The sequence below is a fragment of the Lissotriton helveticus genome, chromosome 4_1 (assembly GCF_964261635.1).
Source record: "Lissotriton helveticus chromosome 4_1, aLisHel1.1, whole genome shotgun sequence".
In the NCBI taxonomy this organism is placed as follows: Eukaryota; Metazoa; Chordata; class Amphibia; order Caudata; family Salamandridae; genus Lissotriton; species Lissotriton helveticus.
This window is the reverse complement of record NC_136063.1, coordinates 1,367,204,389-1,367,224,757: the sequence shown is the minus strand read 5'-3', so window position 1 is coordinate 1,367,224,757 and position 20,369 is coordinate 1,367,204,389. Positions and strand designations below refer to the sequence as shown.

The following is a 20,369-nucleotide window of genomic DNA, read 5'->3' as shown; positions in this document are numbered from 1 at the left end:
CGCCACTCACACACGCAACTCATCCACGCAACCCCACTCATCCACGCAACGCCACTCACACACGCAACGCCACTCACACAGCCAACGCCACTCACACACCCAACGCCACTCACACACCCAACGCCACTCACACACGCAACGCCACTCACACACGCAACGCCACTCACACACGCAACTCCACTCACACACGCAACTCATCCACGCAACCCCACTCATCCACGCAACCCCACTCATCGACGCAACGCCACTCACACATGCAACACCACTCACACACACAACGCCACTCACACACGCAACGCCACTCACACACGCAACGCCACTCACACACGCAACTCCACTCACACACGCAACTCATCCACGCAACCCCACTCATCCACGCAACCCCACTCATCGACGCAACGCCACTCACACACGCAACACCACTCACACACGCAACGCCACTCACACACGCAACGTCACTCACACACGCAACGCCACTCACACACGCAACGCCACTCACACACACAACGGCACTCACACACGCAACGCCACTCACACACGCAACGCCACTCACACACGCAACTCATCCACGCAACCCCACTCATCCACGCAACCCCACTCATCGACGCAACGCCACTCACACACGCAACGCCACTCACACACGCAACGCCACTCACACACGCTAAGCCACTCACACACACAACGCCACTCACACACGCAACGCCACTCACACACGCAACGCCACTCACACACGCAACGCCACTCACCCACGCAACGCCACTCACCCACGCAACGCCACTCACCCACGCAACGCCACTCACCCACGCAACGCCACTTACCCACGCAACGCCACTCACACACGCAACTCATCCACGCAACCCCACTCATCCACGCAACACCACTCACACACACAACGCCACTCACACACGCAACGCCACTCACACATGCAACGCCACTCACACACGCAACGCCACTCACACACGCAACTCATCCACGCAACCCCACTCATCCACGCAACCCCACTCATCGACGCAACGCCACTCATCGACGCAACGCCACTCACACATGCAACACCACTCACACACGCAACGCCACTCACACATGCAACGCCACTCACACACGCAACGCCACTCACACACGCAATGCCACTCACACACGCAACGCCACTCACACACGCAACTCATCCACGCAACCCCACTCACACACGCAACGCCACTCACACACGCAACGCCACTCACACATGCAACGCCACTCACACACGCAACGCCACTCACACACGCAACGCCACTCACACGCAACGCCACTCACACACGCAACTCATCCATGCAACCCCACTCCTCCACGCAACCCCACTCATCCACGCAACCCCACTCACACACGCAACGCCACTCACACACGCAACGCCACTCACACACGCAACGCCACTCACACACGCAACGCCACTCACAGCCACTCATCGACGCAACGCCACTCATCGACGCAACGCCACTCACACACGCAACGCCACTCACACACGCAATGCCACTCACACACGCAATGCCACTCACACACGCAACGCCACTCACACACGCAACGCCACTCACACACGCAATGCCACTCACACACGCAACGCCACTCACACACGCAACTCATCCACGCAACGCCACTCATCCACGCAACGCCACTCATCCACGCAACGCCACTCATCCACGCAACGCCACTCATCCACGCAACGCCACTCATCCACGCAACGCCACTCATCCATTTGCAAAACCAAAAGGTCAAACTCTTCTATTGCGAGACCTATTGCATTTTCAATGCTTGTTTATAGTGCTACTCATAGTTCACTCACACATTAACTATCAGTGCTAGTTTACGATGAGCCAAAACTGCAACCAGACAAAATTCTGAACTCTCACAAGTCGAACATTAATCACCAGAGTTATCCTGATATTTTTATTGTTGCCTGAAAACTACCTGATGCAGAAGGAAGTTTTTTTAAATTAAATACTCACTCCACTGCAAACCAAAAAATATAAATGAAAAAAAAACGCCAATAGCTTTAACTTTTACAAATGCAAGACCTATTGCATTGCAAATGCTTGTTAAAGTGTATGTTTGAAAATGTCACTTTTAGAAAGTGGGCATTTTCTTCCTTTACCATTCTGCGTGTCTCTGCCTGCTTGTGGAAACAATGTCTCGTGTTAGATTGACGGGGCTGTTTGTGCATTCAATACAGACAATCCAGGCAATGGCGCTAGAATTGGGGGTTGTTGGTTTTTTACACTGCCCCAGATTTTTAACACAGCATAACTCTGGGGCAGCGCCAAAACTAAAGCCTTTCCAAAGCAGGCATAACGAGGAGAAATATTTTCATTTCTCCTCGTTTTTTTCCTTTTAACGTGCTGCATTCTGCAGCACACATAGAACGGGGAAAACACCTTCATTGATTGTTTTTGTGCCGTAAGGTGTCCCGTCCCTGCACAAAAACAATCATGCCAACGACACACACACCCTTGCACCATGGTACAAGGGAGCCTGCATCAGCTGCGGAATGTGTGTCAGCGCTGGCAGGAAGGACAGGAATGCGCCATAGATATGGCACATTCTGGCCCTTTTCTTTTGACATAGGGCAGCGCAGATGAAAGGCTTGTAGCGCTGCCCTACGCCAAAATATCGTAAAAATGAACCTAGGTGTACTACTGCAGGTTAAAGGTTGCAGTGTGACAGTCGTATATTTATAACAATTCCAGAAGTTCCTTTGGAGGCAGATGAAGACAGGCAATATCAGAGGCAAGAGATTGCAGATTAATTGTCGCAGCAAGCAGTTCTATGTTTCATTGTTTCTACCTCTCCAGTATCATATAAGCAATTGATTAAAAGCCAGGATTAAATTGAAAATCTTATAAACCGTTCACAAAGCTTATTTTAAAAACAAAGCAAAGGTGCACCACGAAGGGGTTCTAACAGCAAAGACAAACCAAATGTCCATATTCAACAGTTCTTTGGTGTTTCTTTTATTTCTTTTTTCTTTGTTATTGTTCCAGAAGAAACAGTGCAATCAACACTATGGACAGCCGACGCATTTCGTCCATATACAGGACTTCTTCAGGGCATGAGAATAAAGTGGGAAAGCCCATCCAGTCGTTTTCAGTACGGCGTATAATTTCTTACTGATCGTCGTTCCCCATCAAGGGCATTATATTAAAGAAAACGGTGATCCTGAGGTGACTTGTTAACACGTAAGAATGAACAGCAAGGCCACGTCCACTTGAATGGGCGTTGTCCCCTAACACAAACGGTCTTTTTCGACGGTCCTTATCGTATCCCGTCTACTTCATCTAACATCGCCCACGTATAACTTATGTATCTATTGAGGGAATGGTCATATTTTGCCTTTCCCGTGTCAGATCTAATATAAATCCGTTGCGCTCCTAAGTGGGTTCCTTTCGAAGTGCAATATACGCCCAAGCTAGAATAAATCGTGGAGTGCCTATAGTTAATCAGATAAGAAAGAGGGCGTCCCTCTCCCCCCGTAACGAGGTCTACGCCACTATGCCTGTATTTTGGCTGGTCTGGAGACATGCTGGGGTATAATTACCGATAATAATTTTTCTATAGGGATGCCCTCTTTCTTATCTTAAGTCACAATTACATGGTTTACCCTCCTCCTGCCCAACACATCCTCAATTCAATAACATGGTGTCAGCTACAGGAGCGGACCGTGCAGGTAAGAGCGGTGAGGCGGGGAGGGGGAGATTCGACAGACGCCACCGATGGAAAATTAAATAAATAATTAATTTTCCCTCGTTGGCTGTCGAAACTCCCCCAACCCCGCCCCACTGCTCTTACCTGCACAGGTGACGCCTGGTCAGCTAGACTCCACATTTAGGACTTTGCGTAGGTCAGGCTCCTTGGTGAGACATGGCCTTTTGGGAATGTGGAGGAGGACTGAAAGTACCTGGCTTTGTGTCCCTGGCAGACTCATCCTTCAGGAGAGTGCAGAACGGAGGATAGACAGTCATGATTTGACCCCAAGTCCAACCATTGTCGCATGGCATGGATTATTGGGGTACATTACCGATATTTTCAGATGGAAGAACACAAACAGATGAGAGTTGGCACTCGCTTGGTTATTATTCCTTATCAAAAGTGATGTTAACGTTTGGTACTTTTAGAGAAACAAAAGAAGATCCAACATTTAGTTTGAATCATTCAACAACAATGGCATTTAGTGACTTAAAAAGTTTTCTATTAGCATTTCAATCTTCTGTAGACCGTCAGTCTGATGTTCAAAAGATGATCTGCTGAGAATGCTGCGATAAGTTACTGAAAAGTGTACAATTCTTAGAGAAATAATCAATATTCTCCATCAAGTCTGTGTTTCACATAACATCAACAGAGAGGTATATACAATTTTAAAAAACAGATTTACTCTTTCAAAATATATCTGTGTGAGTTTTCTAAAGCGTATCAACCTACCAATTGAATGGCAAAAGAAAGAATTCTCTTAGAGCCAGTGGTAGGGTTGTCTACCTGCAAAAATTCAAACTCTAAAGTTAATAAACCTGTGTTTGAAACCTGGCTTTCCCACTTGATAGATTAATGTGATTTAAAATGTTGAAGCCTTGACACTGCTATCTGCCCAAAATGTACTACTGCTTAGTAGGAAATCAGTTTACAGTGTGCGCTGTGCCTGACAATAGATAACTTTATTTTGTGGCAAGGCAAATCACCCAACCCCTAAAATATAAAATCTGCGAGTATGGTTTTAATATATGAAAAATAATTTTGCAGAATCAAGTCTCAATTCATTAGGCACTACACAAGAATGAAATTGTGGTCTACTGACTCCACAAATACACACACAGAAACACAAACACATACACATATGCACTTCTAGTGGTCCATGCTCTTAGTGGCACCTCCTCAAATTTCCCCAGATGGGAATGCAGGGAAGCAGCAGGCCTCCACTGCTAAAGGTGGGTGGTTCTTACAGGGATGATGGTGTAGGAAAGTTGCACTGTGGTTTTTTGGCCAAGCCTCTCAACCAACCCAACTGCAGCTGTGGCCACAGCAGCAGGACATTTTCTGTTAAAACCAGCCTCTTCAGGGTATCTGGTGTGATTATTTTATTTGTTTTTAAGAGTTTTATATAGCGTGGACTAGACCCACAGATATCAGGTATCAAAACGCTTTTCATGAGCACCAGTTTCGTTTCAGATGGACACATTCATTTTTGTTAGGCACGGGGAGATTAAGTGATGTGCCCAGAATCACGGGATGTTGAGTGTCGTTGCAGAGACTTGAACCCGGTTCCCCAGCTTCGTCCTTAATGCACATTAAACATGCCTCCTTTACTGAAATTTTACATTGCGACAAACTATAATTCATATAATAAATGTATTTTATGTATCTTATGCGAGCAAAATCTTTTGCAATTTTGCCCACCCATCCTCCCAGGATCCTACACCTACCCTACGCCAAATTCCTAAAATAAATAACATTTAAGGTGATTTCCACGCATGTAAACCTCTGAAAACCCTCTGCCATCTCCCTTCTTTTCAAACAAGTGATTTGATCAACGCTGCAGGCTGTTAAGCACATTTTGAACAGAATATATTAAGGCTTAGCTTGATTATACTTGTCACTAAATATGTCCAGGAGTGCGCCGTACGTACCTCAAGGCATTCTGGGTGATTGGCAGCAAACTGTTTCCAGTCCTCCAACGGATAATGCTTGTGAATAGCGGTGAACATTGTGTGCTGGAACAAAAACAAAGTCAAATCTATTATGCAGTTTATGCACAATATTTTTAGACGTTCTGATGGCCAAAGTTTAAAGGAAAAGTACTGCATAACAATGAACCCATAATGCCAACAATTAGAGTAATTCTTCATTTATATTCCGAACATGCAGCAAGGCAGTTTTCTTTCATATGTTCCCATTTGCTGTGTGCAAACTAAGAGGCAGATTTACAATACAATGTCAGAGTGCAGTGCTGCGCCGAATTTGGCAGTGCCACGTTCTGACTTTTTCAAAATGAGGGGATGCGCCATGTTTCTCCTAGCTCTGGTGCAAAAAAGCTGCCTAGAGCCAGTGCAGGTAACCTGCAACCATGTTGCCAGGATGCCTACGTTGCAGGGATGATTGTTTATTAGCAGGAACAGACACCTTCCTGCACATAAGCAATTAATAATGGCAATTTGCACCTTCGAATGCAGCATACATGGAAAGAGCAAAAAACGAGGACAAATGAATATATATTACCAATATAATGCCTGGTATTCCATTTAGATTTTGTATACCTGGGGCAGCAACAAAAAAAGCAATAGGCGTTGTGATGGCCTTTCTGTAGTCCAGTTATGGGAAGCAAACACTTGTTCAGCTAAAAACCTTAAAAAAGGTAGTTTGTAATCAATTGTGATTGACTCTGGCAGACCCGGCACGGATATATGACGGTACAACGCGTACCGTCACAACGCATACCTTTACAACGCGGCCGTGACAACGCAAGTCGTTACCACGACTTGCGTTGGGGGGGCGCGGATTTCGAATAGTTTAATTTACTATTCTAACACCAGTCCCCGTGGACCCTAGGGAAGGTGTTAGGATAGTAAATTAACTATTTTTAGACCTTGAGCGCCCTCCAGCGCAAGTCGTGGTAACGACTTGCGTTGTCACAGCCGCGGTGTAAAGGTACCGCGTTGTGAAAACATCGTTGTAAACGATGTTTACCACCCGGCACAACCTCTTTTCAAAGAAGCAATTGTTAGGTGCGCCCTGTGTACATCTCACAACTCCTGCCTAATTTTTGCTGATTGCTATAGAGGGATCTACTATATGTTAAAGAGAAGGTAGAGAGGGAAAAAACTTGCGGTACTCCATACCTACTTTGGAAAACGAACGGGCCCTTGTATAAAGAATAAAACCCTAACAAGGAAATTAACTATTTTGAAAAGAAAATTGTACCGGGCACAGTACTTGATACTATTAGACAAGCATATAAACTCTAGAAACACAAAAATATGGCACAGATATTAAGAACTAACGTGCAAACATATTTATAAAAATATACTCTTTTTTATTGATGAGATTTTTTTAAATAGACAAAATATATAAATATTCATAAATACAATTTACACATGGATACTTCCATTATATAACCGGATACACATGATAGGTAATATTGTGCCAATTAGAACCACATATTCAATCACATAATGGTATAGCCTGAGACCATAATAACTTCAATTTTATGTACAAAATAGTCAGAAAGAATTTATAAGGCACATGATGGTCTATATAAAGATCATTGGGCTGAGAAATGATTCGTATTTATGGAAACACTGGTAATAATTGTAGAATACCAACGTCTTTCGGCAAAGCCTTCTTCAGGATTTCATACCAGTGGTTTCTCAATTCGATCTTTATATGGTGTTTTTACATACATCCAAACTTTCAGTTGTCACAGTGGGATCTTTCAACTACCTGCACTGTTTGAATCTTCATTCACAAGCCTGATGAACAGAATAATTGGAATGATCTGATGCTGTATCGGTCCCCATAGCGGAATCCTGCTATCTTGTATCTAGTATTGTATCCCTTATATGGCTTCTAGCTGTATGTTCTGTTCTATATTATCGTCCAGAGGCTTACAAAATGATAATTAACCTTAAGAGTTAAGGCAATACTGTCGACAAAAGTGAGTAAATATCCTTCCTCCTTTTGATGAACTACTAGTTTCCAGTGAAGTAGATTAACACATCGAAATGGCCGTGTGCGATACGAAAGCCTCCGGCAGCTTGACTGATCAAAACCATACCTATACAGTGGCAGGCAGTGACCCTCAACATTGGAGGGGTGCTGAAAGGGACCAAGAGCCAAACCTTCTGGGGGCCAAAAAAATAATAAATATGTTTTAAAATGTACTTACCTTAGTTCCACTCTCCTCTGTCTTCCTCCGGCCACCCCCTTCTACAAATCACGATGCTGCTCTGATGCTGTAGAGGAGCAGCATGAAAGCAGCACCAGGATTGGCTGGAGTGGGCTACCTTGATGCTCCAGCAGGCACAGGAGGCCAATACCTGCTGCCCTGCGCATGTCAGACTAGCCATTGCAAATTAGCCGGCGAAAGTGACTTGTGGAGTGTAAACTGGTGCTGTGAGCACCACTCCCCTTCTGCCAGTCAGCAGCAGCCCCGCCCCCAACCACTGCTCGGGCTGGGAGCAGCGACAAATAAAACAGTAGTTCATTTTATTACCGTTTTATTGTTCTCTTTTGCTGCACTGACAAAAGGGGGGTGACGCTCTCCTGTACTAATGGGGGACCACCGCTGTGCCTATATACCACCACCAGAGAGTGAAAATCACCTAACAGGACTCTGGTGGAACTTACAGCTGATGCAAGGAAAGTGCTTCGCCAGTAGCTCTCAGCCAATCGAAAGAAGGTGAAAACACAATATGATGACTAACTTTATTTTAGGTGTCCAACGGGATCAATCAAACCAAGAATGCTGAGAGTTAACACTTGGAGAAAGTTAATAGTTGTTCTCTGACATCCAATAAGGCTGATCCAGTGTCATGTTCGGCCTGACAGTAGTCCACAATTTAGTTATTATGCAAATAGACTTAATAATGGTCAGTGCTTTGGTCAGTGGTTTACCATTCTACCAACACTGCAATTGTTCTATTATCGAAAAGATGGTAGTTCACCGATTTGAAGGAACACTCATTATTTAAACTAGATCAGAAGGCTCATTCTGATTTCACGTTGATATATTAAGAGCCCACTAAGTAACTTTGGCCTATTAGTGCTTTAAGATTGTGTGCCTTAATTTTGGGAACTTGGGCTTATTGGAGGAGATTTAGCAAGTAAAACTGTATTACCTGCTGGACCGGGAACACTCCAGTGAAAGCTCCTGAAGCTCTGAGCAGGCATAAAGTGGGATAGACAAAGGCAAAGCCTGAGGAGGCTTAGAGAGGTTCACAGAGGCAACCAGGGGGCTTGTGCAGTGATCAGCTCTCACCTGGTCAGCTAGAGCTCAGCAGCCAGTTCCCTAATGTCCCGGATTGCCATGCACTGCTGTTGATGCCCCCTCCCGAAGCCTCCCCTTAGCTTGCAGTGGACGTCGAGCAGCGGAGACCACTGGTAAGTCCGACTGGCTGAGTGAGACGGGGCAGGGAGCACTGGTGGGGCTGCTGGGAGAAGGGGACCGGCATGGTTTGCTTGGATACCCAGCGGGTGTAAGTTCAATTGGCTAACGCCCCAGGTATGGATGGTGACCATAACCCGCATGCCCTTCGGTGAAGATTGATCCATGTCTTTTAAAATCATTCTGCCAGGAAGCACAATGAAGCATGAAACTCTCCAACTTTCCAACGTATGATTATTGTGCCACAGCGTGCAATTTTGGCCATACCTTGCCCTTTGCCCCATGCGTTTGTCAGCCAAGGCTACCAAATCCATTCCCCCAAAAAAGGAAAACAACAAGGACGACTGTATAGTATTGTGGGGGAAATAAAGTAGGTAATAATGCAGATTCGTAGCTCCATCCTCCTACAGGCCCACTCTAGACTGAGGAAACAAAAGGACACACATAAATGACAGGAAAAGGAAAAGGGGAACTTCGGAAAGAGCGATCTGGCTCCAGAGAAGCCTCCACCAGAGACACAGTGCTAATATGTTATTAGGAGATTCCATAATACCATTGTTGCACAGGGCAGGGAGTCGAGGTGACCATTCCTGAGTTAGTCCCTGTGGAAGAAGGCCCTACTGAGCAAATTATTAGTTCTGAATATCAGCCTAAACATAATTTTGATGTGGGAGAATTGGAGTTTGATCATGTTAACAGTGAACCACATTTTGTGTTACAGGCCAAAGGAATGGCAGTGGGCGATAATCCAGAGGCAAAGAGTCAATAGGGCTCACCCTTGAGGAACAAGAACGAGTCTGAAGATACAGTCGTGTATCAGATGAAGCGGCAAAATTTCCCATAATCCCGTAAAATAATAATCCAAAAAGGACTGGCCAATGCTAATCTCGTACACATGCTCTGTGCCTGCCTGTACCTTCAGAGTTAATGGCTAGGTATGACTACATACTTGTTGAACTGCACAGGACAACCCATATTACATACATGGGAGGTGTGCCTCCTAGGCCTGCACCACAAGAATATTAAACACAGAGCCACTACTTACTTTATTGATTTGGGGCTCCTTCTAGCAAAACGCTTGATCACAAATTGGTGGAAGTCACCTACTCCTCCTGTGTTACAGTTCTACCCGCAATACAAATCTTGTGACAAGGCAGTTATTCTGAATTTGAATAATATTATCGAGCTCTGAAATGCACTGCCAGATGCAAGGAAAATATCCTCCAAAGACAGAGGGCCATATTTATGACCTGGTTTGAGTCGCAAGGTGGTGCAAGAGCGACGCAAACCTAAAGACATAATTTTGAAGCCACGCAAAGCCATGGCTTAAAAAATATGGAGTACTGCAACGCAGCACAAATCGCTGCGTTGCATCACTCTGTGCAAGGGAGGCGTTTCATGGGTGTTGCAGTGGGTGTTCCCATACAACTCCCATGGTTTTTGACGTATTCCCAGATTTCCCAAACCTGGTAGAGCTGTTAATATGCCAAAAAGATATGCCTCCCCAGGTGGGGTGTAACGAGGAGCACTATTTCTCCTTGGTTTTTCCTCTTTCTATGTGTGCTGCATTCTGTACCACACATAGAAACAGGAAAAGGACTCTCAGGATTGTTTTTGTGTAGGAGGGCATCAATACCTACCTAACTCAATGGATTCAGATTGGTTTTGGCTCCGTGGCACACTTCCTCCTTCCTCCTGAAATCAACCGCACTTCAGATTATAAGTTAATCACTATTTGCTCTTGGAATTTAAGAGACTTCAATACGTTCTTTTAAAATACTGACCTCATAAAAGACTTAAGAAAATATGACATTCTATGCTTCCAAGAGACTTGGTTAATTTTGCCCAGTCTGTGGCATGATTATACCAAGTTCCGCTCCTTGACTATGAAGTCAAACCAAGGAGGTAATTCCCCAGGAGGAGTGTCCATTTATAAACACAACCAGCTGGCAGCTGAAGTCTTGGTGAAAGCTGAAGGGGAAGGGGACTTGCTCATTCTTAAACTGGTCTCTCCTCCAGGGAAGAGGGAGAAATCTCCCCCACTGATTATTGGTAATAATTATATTAACCCCCAAAGTGGATGAAAGTTGCAATTTCTACTCTACTACCCATTTTCCCTCGGCAGAGACTTCTACACATGGATGTTGCTTGGTTACTAATGGGAGATTTCAATCTTAGTCCTCTCCAAAAGGATGAAGATACTGAGTAGCTTAACCGTGACAACACCTTTTGGAAGATTCCGGCAATTAGGTCCAATTCCCAGATTAAAGATCCCCAAGGCAAAACTCTGGTTGATGTCCTAACCGGCATGGGTCTGAGATGGCAGAAAATAAATTGATCAACCAGCGGCCTACACCCATATGTCACACCAGAGACAAGCCACTTTGGATTACACATAGGTTTCCGCCCCCATTTCTATCTGAATACGGGTTTTAAAGTAGTCCATAGCCCAGCTATCGATCATGTCATGCTGTTAAGCACATTGTCTGCAAAGCGGCGCCAGCTGGAACACGTGAAATTCCTGGAAACACAGGCAGAAGTAGAGCCTAAAGGAGTCAAGTGGTCCATGGACAAATGTGATAAACTCATGAGCGTAATAAAAGAATATTAGGGTGACGCTGCAGAGATAGATAAGTGTCACCCCAACGTTGACTGCCCTACTGTCCTAAACTATTTATTATTTCTGTTTGCCAAAGAAGATAAACCATGTGCCAAGGGAGAAAATTACAATGAGCAAAATGCCTGTGGGCCCAAAATCCAGTCCCAGAAAAGGGAACTGAATAGCTTCCTCATACAACAAAGGCCTTACAATTCTGATATTACTTTAAAAATAAATAAAAGGAAATCAGGAAAAGATATCGTAAAGCCCTGTGAGAACAGAAGAAATATTTTGAAGCAAAACAGTAGGCAGCTAAGCCCAAATATTTCAGGAAATTCTAGTCCATGATAAACCATTAAGGTAACATTAACTCTCAGTCATCAAGTATAAGTATCCCCCCTACAACATGATCAAATTACATCAAACAATTACATGTAATTATTCCTGAACTTACTCTTGAAGATAAAGACACAAAGTACCCACCAGAAGGACCACCCAGTAGATCCACCAAAGTGTTCATACCATATCAAATAGTAATTGATGTCATCAAGACGATGAGTGCACTAGGGGTTCCTTGCCTCAGTGGAATTCCTTCAGTGATTTTAAAAGTGGGGACGCAAGAGTGGTAGACCTTCACTTTCCTCTCACTCAATAACACCATTCCCGACAGCTGGAGAGGCTCTTTGTTAGTGCCCATTCATAAAAAGGGCCCCTAAAATCAGCCAAAACATTTTCACCTAATTGTCTTGTTGGAGGTTGAAGGCAAGGGATTTGCCAAAAGTGTAAGCCATTAATTGGGACAATGGGCTCATTCTGATTGACATCTTTGACAGAGCAAGCAATGTCTAGGCAAGACCTGCAACTCGATACCACCTTGATTGACTTTATCACGCCCTTCGATAGCTCTGACAAATGCTACTCAAGTGGAGTATTCATCTTAAGGAAATTGTTGGCATCTATACGGATAACTGGGTAAATGTCTCCAATAGCTGGGTTGCAACTGAAAAAATGTATACCAATATGGGGCTACAGCAGGGTGCGTTTTGACACCACTGCTATTCAGACTCTATATGGTAGATAGGTAGTCACGCAACGTTATCCACTGCAAGAGCGCGCCCCACAGTGATGTCAGGAACCAGTGCATAATTTTAGCCGGTGGTTTCCGGTGCTCCGCACCTGCACTTAATTGACCTCACCGGGAGTTTTGACAGTCTGCCACATGGTGGCGTTGGATATCTCAATTAGAGGTTAGGAAAAGAAAAGTTGTTTATTTGTTCAATACAATGTAAAAATGACTAATACCTGCTGCCCAAGCCATTTTTATAGCACGGAATAGTCAGAACTGTCACACTTGTAGCAGTGTGATGGTTAGCAGTTTTGTTGGTACTGTCATTGACTGCACTGGCAAGGGCAATAGGTGTCACAAGCTGCAGTTGCCTCCTGTCAATGGCCCTGGCACTTACTTTTTTACAAATTAGGCACTGTCAGCCACAGCAATTCAAACATTACAATATGCAGACAATAGCATCATACTAAATTTAACACCCACTGGTCTGCAAAGATCTTTTGGCACTTTGATGAAGTTCTGCAAGACGAATACGAGTAATGGTCTTTGGTCGGAACCTCATTCAAAGGGTACTTGTTATTTAGAAAAGGAGAAAATGGAAAGAGTTAAATCATATAATATGTGGGTGTCTGGCTAAAGGAAGAGACTGTTACGAAAGCAACCTAAACATGCTGAAAAGTACTGCTACCACATTGATATTCTCCTTCCAGAAGCTTTTAAACCATTTAACAGACCCAGACCTGTCACCCTAATGTAAGGTAATAAGAGGCAAATTTTTGATTTCAATCAAATTTGGAGATCTGTTTTTCAGAAATAAGCTAATAGCTTGCTAGCCAGAGCTCAATGCAGATGCTATGGCCACCTGTTTCACCTCCCAGAGTCTACAGCAACATCTCGAATTCATATCGAATTAATTTAACAATGCAAGATTTAACGCTACAGACTAGACTCTGTGGGGTAGATTTGCTAAGATTTTACGCTGCGTTTGCATCACAAAAGAGACGCAAAATCTTTTTCACTGATGTACTTTCCAGCGCTAAGGAAAGCAAAGAAGCGCTAAGCGCTGCTTTGCATGTTACTGAGCGCCAAGGGGGCAACCATGGGTGGTGCATGGGCATTCCCATGCAACCACCCGAGCTTTCTGACGTTAAGCTCTATTTACTTAAAAAGTAGACAGGTTCAACGTCAGAAAATAGCGCCCATTTTTATGACGGAGAAATGCTTTAATTTCTCCTTCCTTATCCCTCTTTGTATGTGGGCTGCACTGTATAGTACACATACAAATTGGGAAACGGTTTAAAGTTAGTCTGAGTGTAGAATTTTGTACTGGAAGGCTATCCTTCTAGTACAAAACCTATGGTAGACTCACGCACTATGCACTATGGTGCAAAGGTGTGTGAATGGCGCTGGGCAGCTAAATTCAGCACCGGCTCAAGGATGTATGACGTTACAACGCATACATTCACAACGCATACCATTACAATGAAACTTTTACAACGCAGGATTTATTACAACGCATGCCATTACAACGCATGCCATTACAACGCAGATGCTATTACAACGCATGCCATTACAACGTAAGTATGGGTAAGTATTTTTTTTATTTTAATTAATGGGAATGTAATAGTAGTGTAAATATTGGATAGTGTAGGGGCTAAAATTACTATTCTAACTCCAGGGGGTGTAACAGTAGGGTAAGTGTTGGATAGTGTAGGGGTTAAAATTAAATTAAATACTTACCCATACTTACGTTGTAATGGCTTGCGTTGTAATAGCATCTGCGTTGTAATGGCATGCGTTGTAATGGATCCTGCTTTTCAAAAGTTTCGTTGTAATGGTAGTGCATTATGAAAGTTGCGTTGTAATGGCTGTTTCCCCCGGCTCAAGGGAGAGGGAAAGAGAGTGTCATATTTCTGTAAATATGGAGCTCTCTTGCTCTCTTCTTCCTGGGCAACGCAGCACAGATTTTCTGCCTCCTGTCCTGCGTTGATTGAGGTTTTAGTACATCTGCCCCGTAGTCTTCTGTACAAAGCTCAAATTGGCAGTGGAAGGCACCCTGAAACAGATTTTATGGATCAGTAAAAAAAAAGGCTATGTTCCCTGAAACACCTATTTACAAGAGCCATTTCAGTGTCTGGAAGCTTAAGCTCTATGGGAAAGCTTCCTCCCTACCAAGCAGCTTTCAAAGGTGCTGATAAAACAGGCTAAAATAATTTTAATACAACTTGGCAGATTGGAACTTCGTCAGTTGTCCTTGCAAACGTAGTAGAGAACTCATACAATTTTTCGAATTTACCAGATTATTTAAGTCAACCACTCACCCACCTTCGCCATAAAAAGACAATTGGTACGGTTTAGGATTGACTGCATCCCCCCAAGGCATATCATTACAGCCGCTTAACTGGTAGTACAGACCAGTAATGCCATCCTGGCGGACTGGCACAAGAGCCCTTAGGTCACGTGGGTTGCATTTGTAGGAACTTGCGGGCCCAAAGGGTATACTGGCTACCCCCGAAGCTCCACCAGCAACGTACTAAGGCACTATAAAACTGCTTGAAGGTCTATTCGTGCCTACTGAAATCAAGATTTTTAAAATGAATGAAATGTGTTATAGATGTACTGAATAACACCAAGATTCCGGAAGTCGTCACCGGTGAGCCATTGAACAAACCGATTTCTGTACTTCCTAAGAAGAAGTACTATCAGTATAAGACCCACCTCATTAAAACTTATTATGGATATAGTATCACACTTTCGCTCGGGTGGTGATCCCCAGGGACATCTGAAGGGTTCATACTTGCCTTGCTAGTCAAATTGCTTCCAAAAGATGTTATCCTGCCCTACCCAGATTGTGCAAGGGTTAGTCCAATTGGCATTTCTCAAGTACCATAAATCCCATTGATAATCTCAATAAATTTGCTAAACCCTGTTTTACCTGAAAGAATTCATGATAAGGATATTATTATAAATAATTTTTGGGGGGGAGAACTTGACACTTTCTGTAAGGGAAATTAGTTGAGTCTAATACGGAACCCTGTATCTTGGAGTAGTGGGGCCTCTCTCTTTGCATTTATGTACTTTCTGTAAGGCGCCAGCCACTTATACTTTTTTTGTAATATTATCACCTCTTGTTTCTTTTACCATATTCCTTAACCTGTTTGTACATTTGTACTGTCTTTTTAGTCCAAGTTATTATTAATATTATTATTAAAACTTTATTTTTCAGTTATTTAAAACTTATAATTTAGTCAAAAGATCACAGGTTAAAACATTATGCAATAAAATCCACAATTTACATATATATGTACCGTCAGCCTTCGAAAGATTTTATCACATGTAATCACCAAAATCAGTACCAGATTAAAAGAATTAAAATGCATTTACGATATGACATGCAATGTTACTTATACAACAAGTGAGAAGTCAAATCAGAGAATCAGCAGGCATGCACCATGATAGCTTTGTTAGTGTCAATACAGGAAGAAAAGTGCTTGGTGCTTAACATGTGTTCCCGGTCGTCATACAGAGGTGCAAGAGTCATGCATAATCGGCTTACTAATGTAAAATCATAATAATACTCATGGAAGGGTGCTTGGGGCTTAAATTGAATAGCAAGTCATCATCCTACTTAGTCAAGAAGTAAAACTGCAAAGACTAAAACATAATAACTGCCCTTATGCGACTCTTCTTTATCAGTAATTACAAAAATCAGGGTAGGCCAAATGCTGAAGGAAAGGCGCTTAGTGCATAAACTGATTAGCAAGGCATCATATTAAAAACACTAAAGTTAAAAACTACCAAGACTAAAACAAAATGGCTGTCCTTATGTGATTCTTCTGGGAGAAAGGGCTTAGTGCTTTGACTTTGGATCCTCCAGCATGGGTCCGTCATAGAAGATATTTATCCGTGAAAAGACAAAGCGTCCAGGAAACGCATGCAGCATATTCCTTTTATAACACTGTCTTTGCTCATTTTGAATCTGCAATGCACATAAGCTTGTGGAACTTCCAACAGAACATCGCGTCCTCTCCTTGAAGGCATGCTATAATCGCTTGCAGGTACATGCGTATGCTGTTTTTTAAAAGGAACTGTCTCAACAGCTCTTTGGGTTCCATCATTAGAGCTGGGCAGGTACAGACGATATGACATATGTCTTCCTTGGGATAATTACAAAGCCGACATGATATCCTAGCAGACGAACTCCTCCACACAGGGGTGTTAAAAACATGTTTAATAATCGCGTAGCCAAAGATTTAATAACTTAAGCTTGAACTTTGGGCCAAACTGGACCCCTTAATACGAATGAGATTTAAGGACGCCGTATTAACCTATTACCAACCATTCACAAGATCTCTTGGTGAACACAGCTTTGTCCATAGGTAATGAGATCTTTTTCATGGTTGAGTTTTTGATTCTGTTGAAAGCTGGTTGTGTGAGGGTTAAGGCCCGCAGATCCTCTGCCTTAAAGGTAGTTATAGCCAGGTTTAGATGATCATATGCAACAGTGGTTCTTGGGTCAAATATGGCCTTCCACACAATAGAACTGGATTATTTTTAGCTTATAGCTACATTTCAAATAAGCACCCAAGCTGCCTATCCTCTGCTTCCTGAGTTCAAACTAAAGGCGAATTTGAGCAGGAGAGGCATGGCGGTATGTCCCTGGTATAGCATTATCAATTATTTTATCTGCTCTTCCTCTCAACAACACCATAATACAGGTGTAGATTTATGGAGTGTCGCCTGGCTTGATTATTTAGCAAGGCAAGTATTTGGATGTTAGCGGTTGTGTCTGTTCTCTTGATTAACCATGTCTGGTTTACGGAGAGCAGACATTTAGCAAATATTTTGCCTCCCCATCCATTAAAAATGATGAACCGGTAATTGGAAGGTAGTGTGTTTTCCTTCTTTGTAGATTCATGCCAGAATTGACCCCCGACAACCGGATAACTTGGTTGTAAGAAGATGACTGTATAAAGTGGGCAGATGTTTAGCCCAATAGGGGGGTGTTCTGTTTAAGGATCGCTTGCAGTAAGACGCTAGGACCCGGGGCACCATCAAGGTGGGTTGTGGTGATTATTATCTCCACTTCTCCTATAGAGATAAAACTTACTGAACAGTCCACCTCTAGACTTGGATGCTCTATTTCTTGGGTCAGCTGTAAAGGTGATATTGTACCCCCATACATTTCCTGAAGATAGGAGGACCAGTCCAAGTGATAGCTTTATGAATGTACTATGGCTCAGTCCGCTCAACTGCATTAATGTTATTAGGGTGATTTAATAGGTTATCAAGAACATTTGAATACTTTTATGCAAATTATAATGATTTTAATAAAGCACAAAAAAAACTATATCTATCTATAGATCTATCTATCTATCTATCTCCCCAACTCTTACCTTCACTCAAAAACAAACGTTGATCGAGAGGCCTCTTACAATACTTTTATTTGAGGTCTTCATCAAAATTGGCAACGTTTGGATGAGGGATGTTGCAAGAGCAACTTTCACATTTAATTAGAAGAGCCAAAAATGCTGGTGCACGAAACAGTAGTTATTATTTTAATTCCAAAGACTCTCTTATTCACTTCCTCTTTGTACTCCCATTGTACAAAGCCATTTCAGCCATTTGGCTGTGACAGTTTTAAACTGTAAATTGACCTGTCAAAATACCCCTTTTGAAAGGCTTAAACCTTCCTTTTAAATATATATATCCTACGCCTAAGTAGGCCTTTTGCCCATAAAGGCAAGGTGCATGATACTTGAAAGTAGGACATGTGGAAGGTAATGTTGAACATGTCCTTATAGTGAAATATCCCCAAAATCGATTTTCACTGCAGCAAGTCAGGTAGCTTCAATAGGGAAACATGGAATATTTGTTTTCGTTTATTGAATGCTAAATTCGGATTACTAACAGCTAGAGAAATATTTCAAGGACTCATTTTAATCCTAATTTAAAATCCAATTTAATGTTGGAATCGAATTTTGTTTTACTATTAAGCAACTGGTACTTTTAGGAAATTACTAATCTTATGCCAAAAGCTTGTAACCCTTCAACTTCCACCTTGAAGCTGAATGGCACCCCTGTGGCGAGATTTGTATTGCTCCCAGAAAAAGGACAAAGGGTACGGGTGTGGGCAGGTTCTGGTATTCCTTTGACAGGATAGTTCGGGGGCTGTGCTCTAGGATTAGTTATAATTCAAAGGAGCTTCCCTTGTCACAAGCCAATGAAATTGACACCAGGCATTCTCTCTTCCTTTGTGCCACTAGCCAACTTGGCTCCAAACCCAGTGTGTGTGTGTGTGTGGGGGGGGGGGGTGTGCCAGTGACCACAGAACTGGTGTGAAGATATGCCCATCTCTGGTTGGGCACAGGAGCTCTAATCGGCGTTCAGCCATATTGGACTGTCCCAGAATGTTGTGCAGGAGGGTTGGGACACCGGGGGAGGGATTATGTAGCACCCTAAGATTGATCAGGGGTGCCTGGCATCTAGAACTTTCTGCCTGCATTTATAAATACCTGCACTAGGTAGAGACAGACAGCAAGACCCTCAATGGCGACAGCAGCAACACCATGGCCAGCTGTAAAAAGTAGCCACTTGCTACCCCTAATAGATTAAGGACTTTGACTGCAACTGACCCACAGGACTAGATGGGCCTCTACGGGGCTTGTGGTGCTGGCCCCTCATGCCCCTGAGCACCAGTTAGGGAAAACCTTGGACTCCATTGCCCACCCAGATGCCCTGCAAGACGGCCAGAATGCCAATGTGTCTGTGGAGAGCAGTGGACAAGGTTGGGGCAGGGAGCCAATGAAACCAGCTACCTGCAGGGTGTGCCCCTTTTAAGGTCAGGAGACCTACTACTGAAAATGCTTCCTGTGGCTAGAGCGTGCCACCAGGAGTAAAATGAACCCAAGATCTAGGAAATCGGCCCATAGGAATCCAAGTTATACAGCTTCAAAGGATTTGACTCCTGTTCAAGAAACGCAGTGCGTGGGTTTCTGCTGCTACTCCTTCTAAACACCTGAGGTGGGACAGTGCTTGGTGGTTGGCTCAGATTTAATTATTTTATTTGTCTACTAGTAGGTGATAACCTGGTGGACTCTTGGTAAATATACTGTGTATAAGAGCATTATATATACCACATGTGTGTGCATTGCTATGTGAATTTGGTATTCCATATGATCTCACCGGTGACTTGCTATGGTCTCTGTTTCCTTTTTCCTTATAACAGGTGTGGTGAATCAATGGGTGAACGTTGGGTCCTCTTGCCCTTATGAATATGCCAAAAAGTGTTGTGGCATTGAAACATGTTAGCCTTTCTCAAAATCATGGTATGAGCATGTCTTTGTGTTTTTAATCACGTGCCAAGGATCTATGCTAAGGAATTGTGTTGTGGTCCTGAGACCTAACGCTTTGGAATACTGTATACTCCAATGTAGATGACTTGATACACAAGTGTGGTAGGGATAGCACTAGGGTCACATACTAGGTACTTTTTACCATTTGGCTGTGTGACATGGCAAGCATCCCTGCAAACATAGGAGCACATCAAGGATGAAAAGCCATGCCTTTGGGAGGTGCTAAGCACTTGGCAT

The 20,369-nt window shown here is 43.4% G+C and overlaps 1 protein-coding gene across 1 annotated transcript in view; it reads right to left on the bottom strand.

Annotated features, from left to right (window-relative positions):
* The window catches only part of GMPR (guanosine monophosphate reductase), a 429,723-nt gene that overhangs the window by 235,476 nt on the left and 173,878 nt on the right, over positions 1-20,369 (bottom strand). Inside the window, exon 3 of the mRNA XM_078687924.1 lies at positions 5,640-5,723. Within this exon, the coding sequence (XP_078544050.1) occupies positions 5,640-5,723 (84 nt within the window). The remainder of the gene's footprint in view (positions 1-5,639; positions 5,724-20,369) is intronic.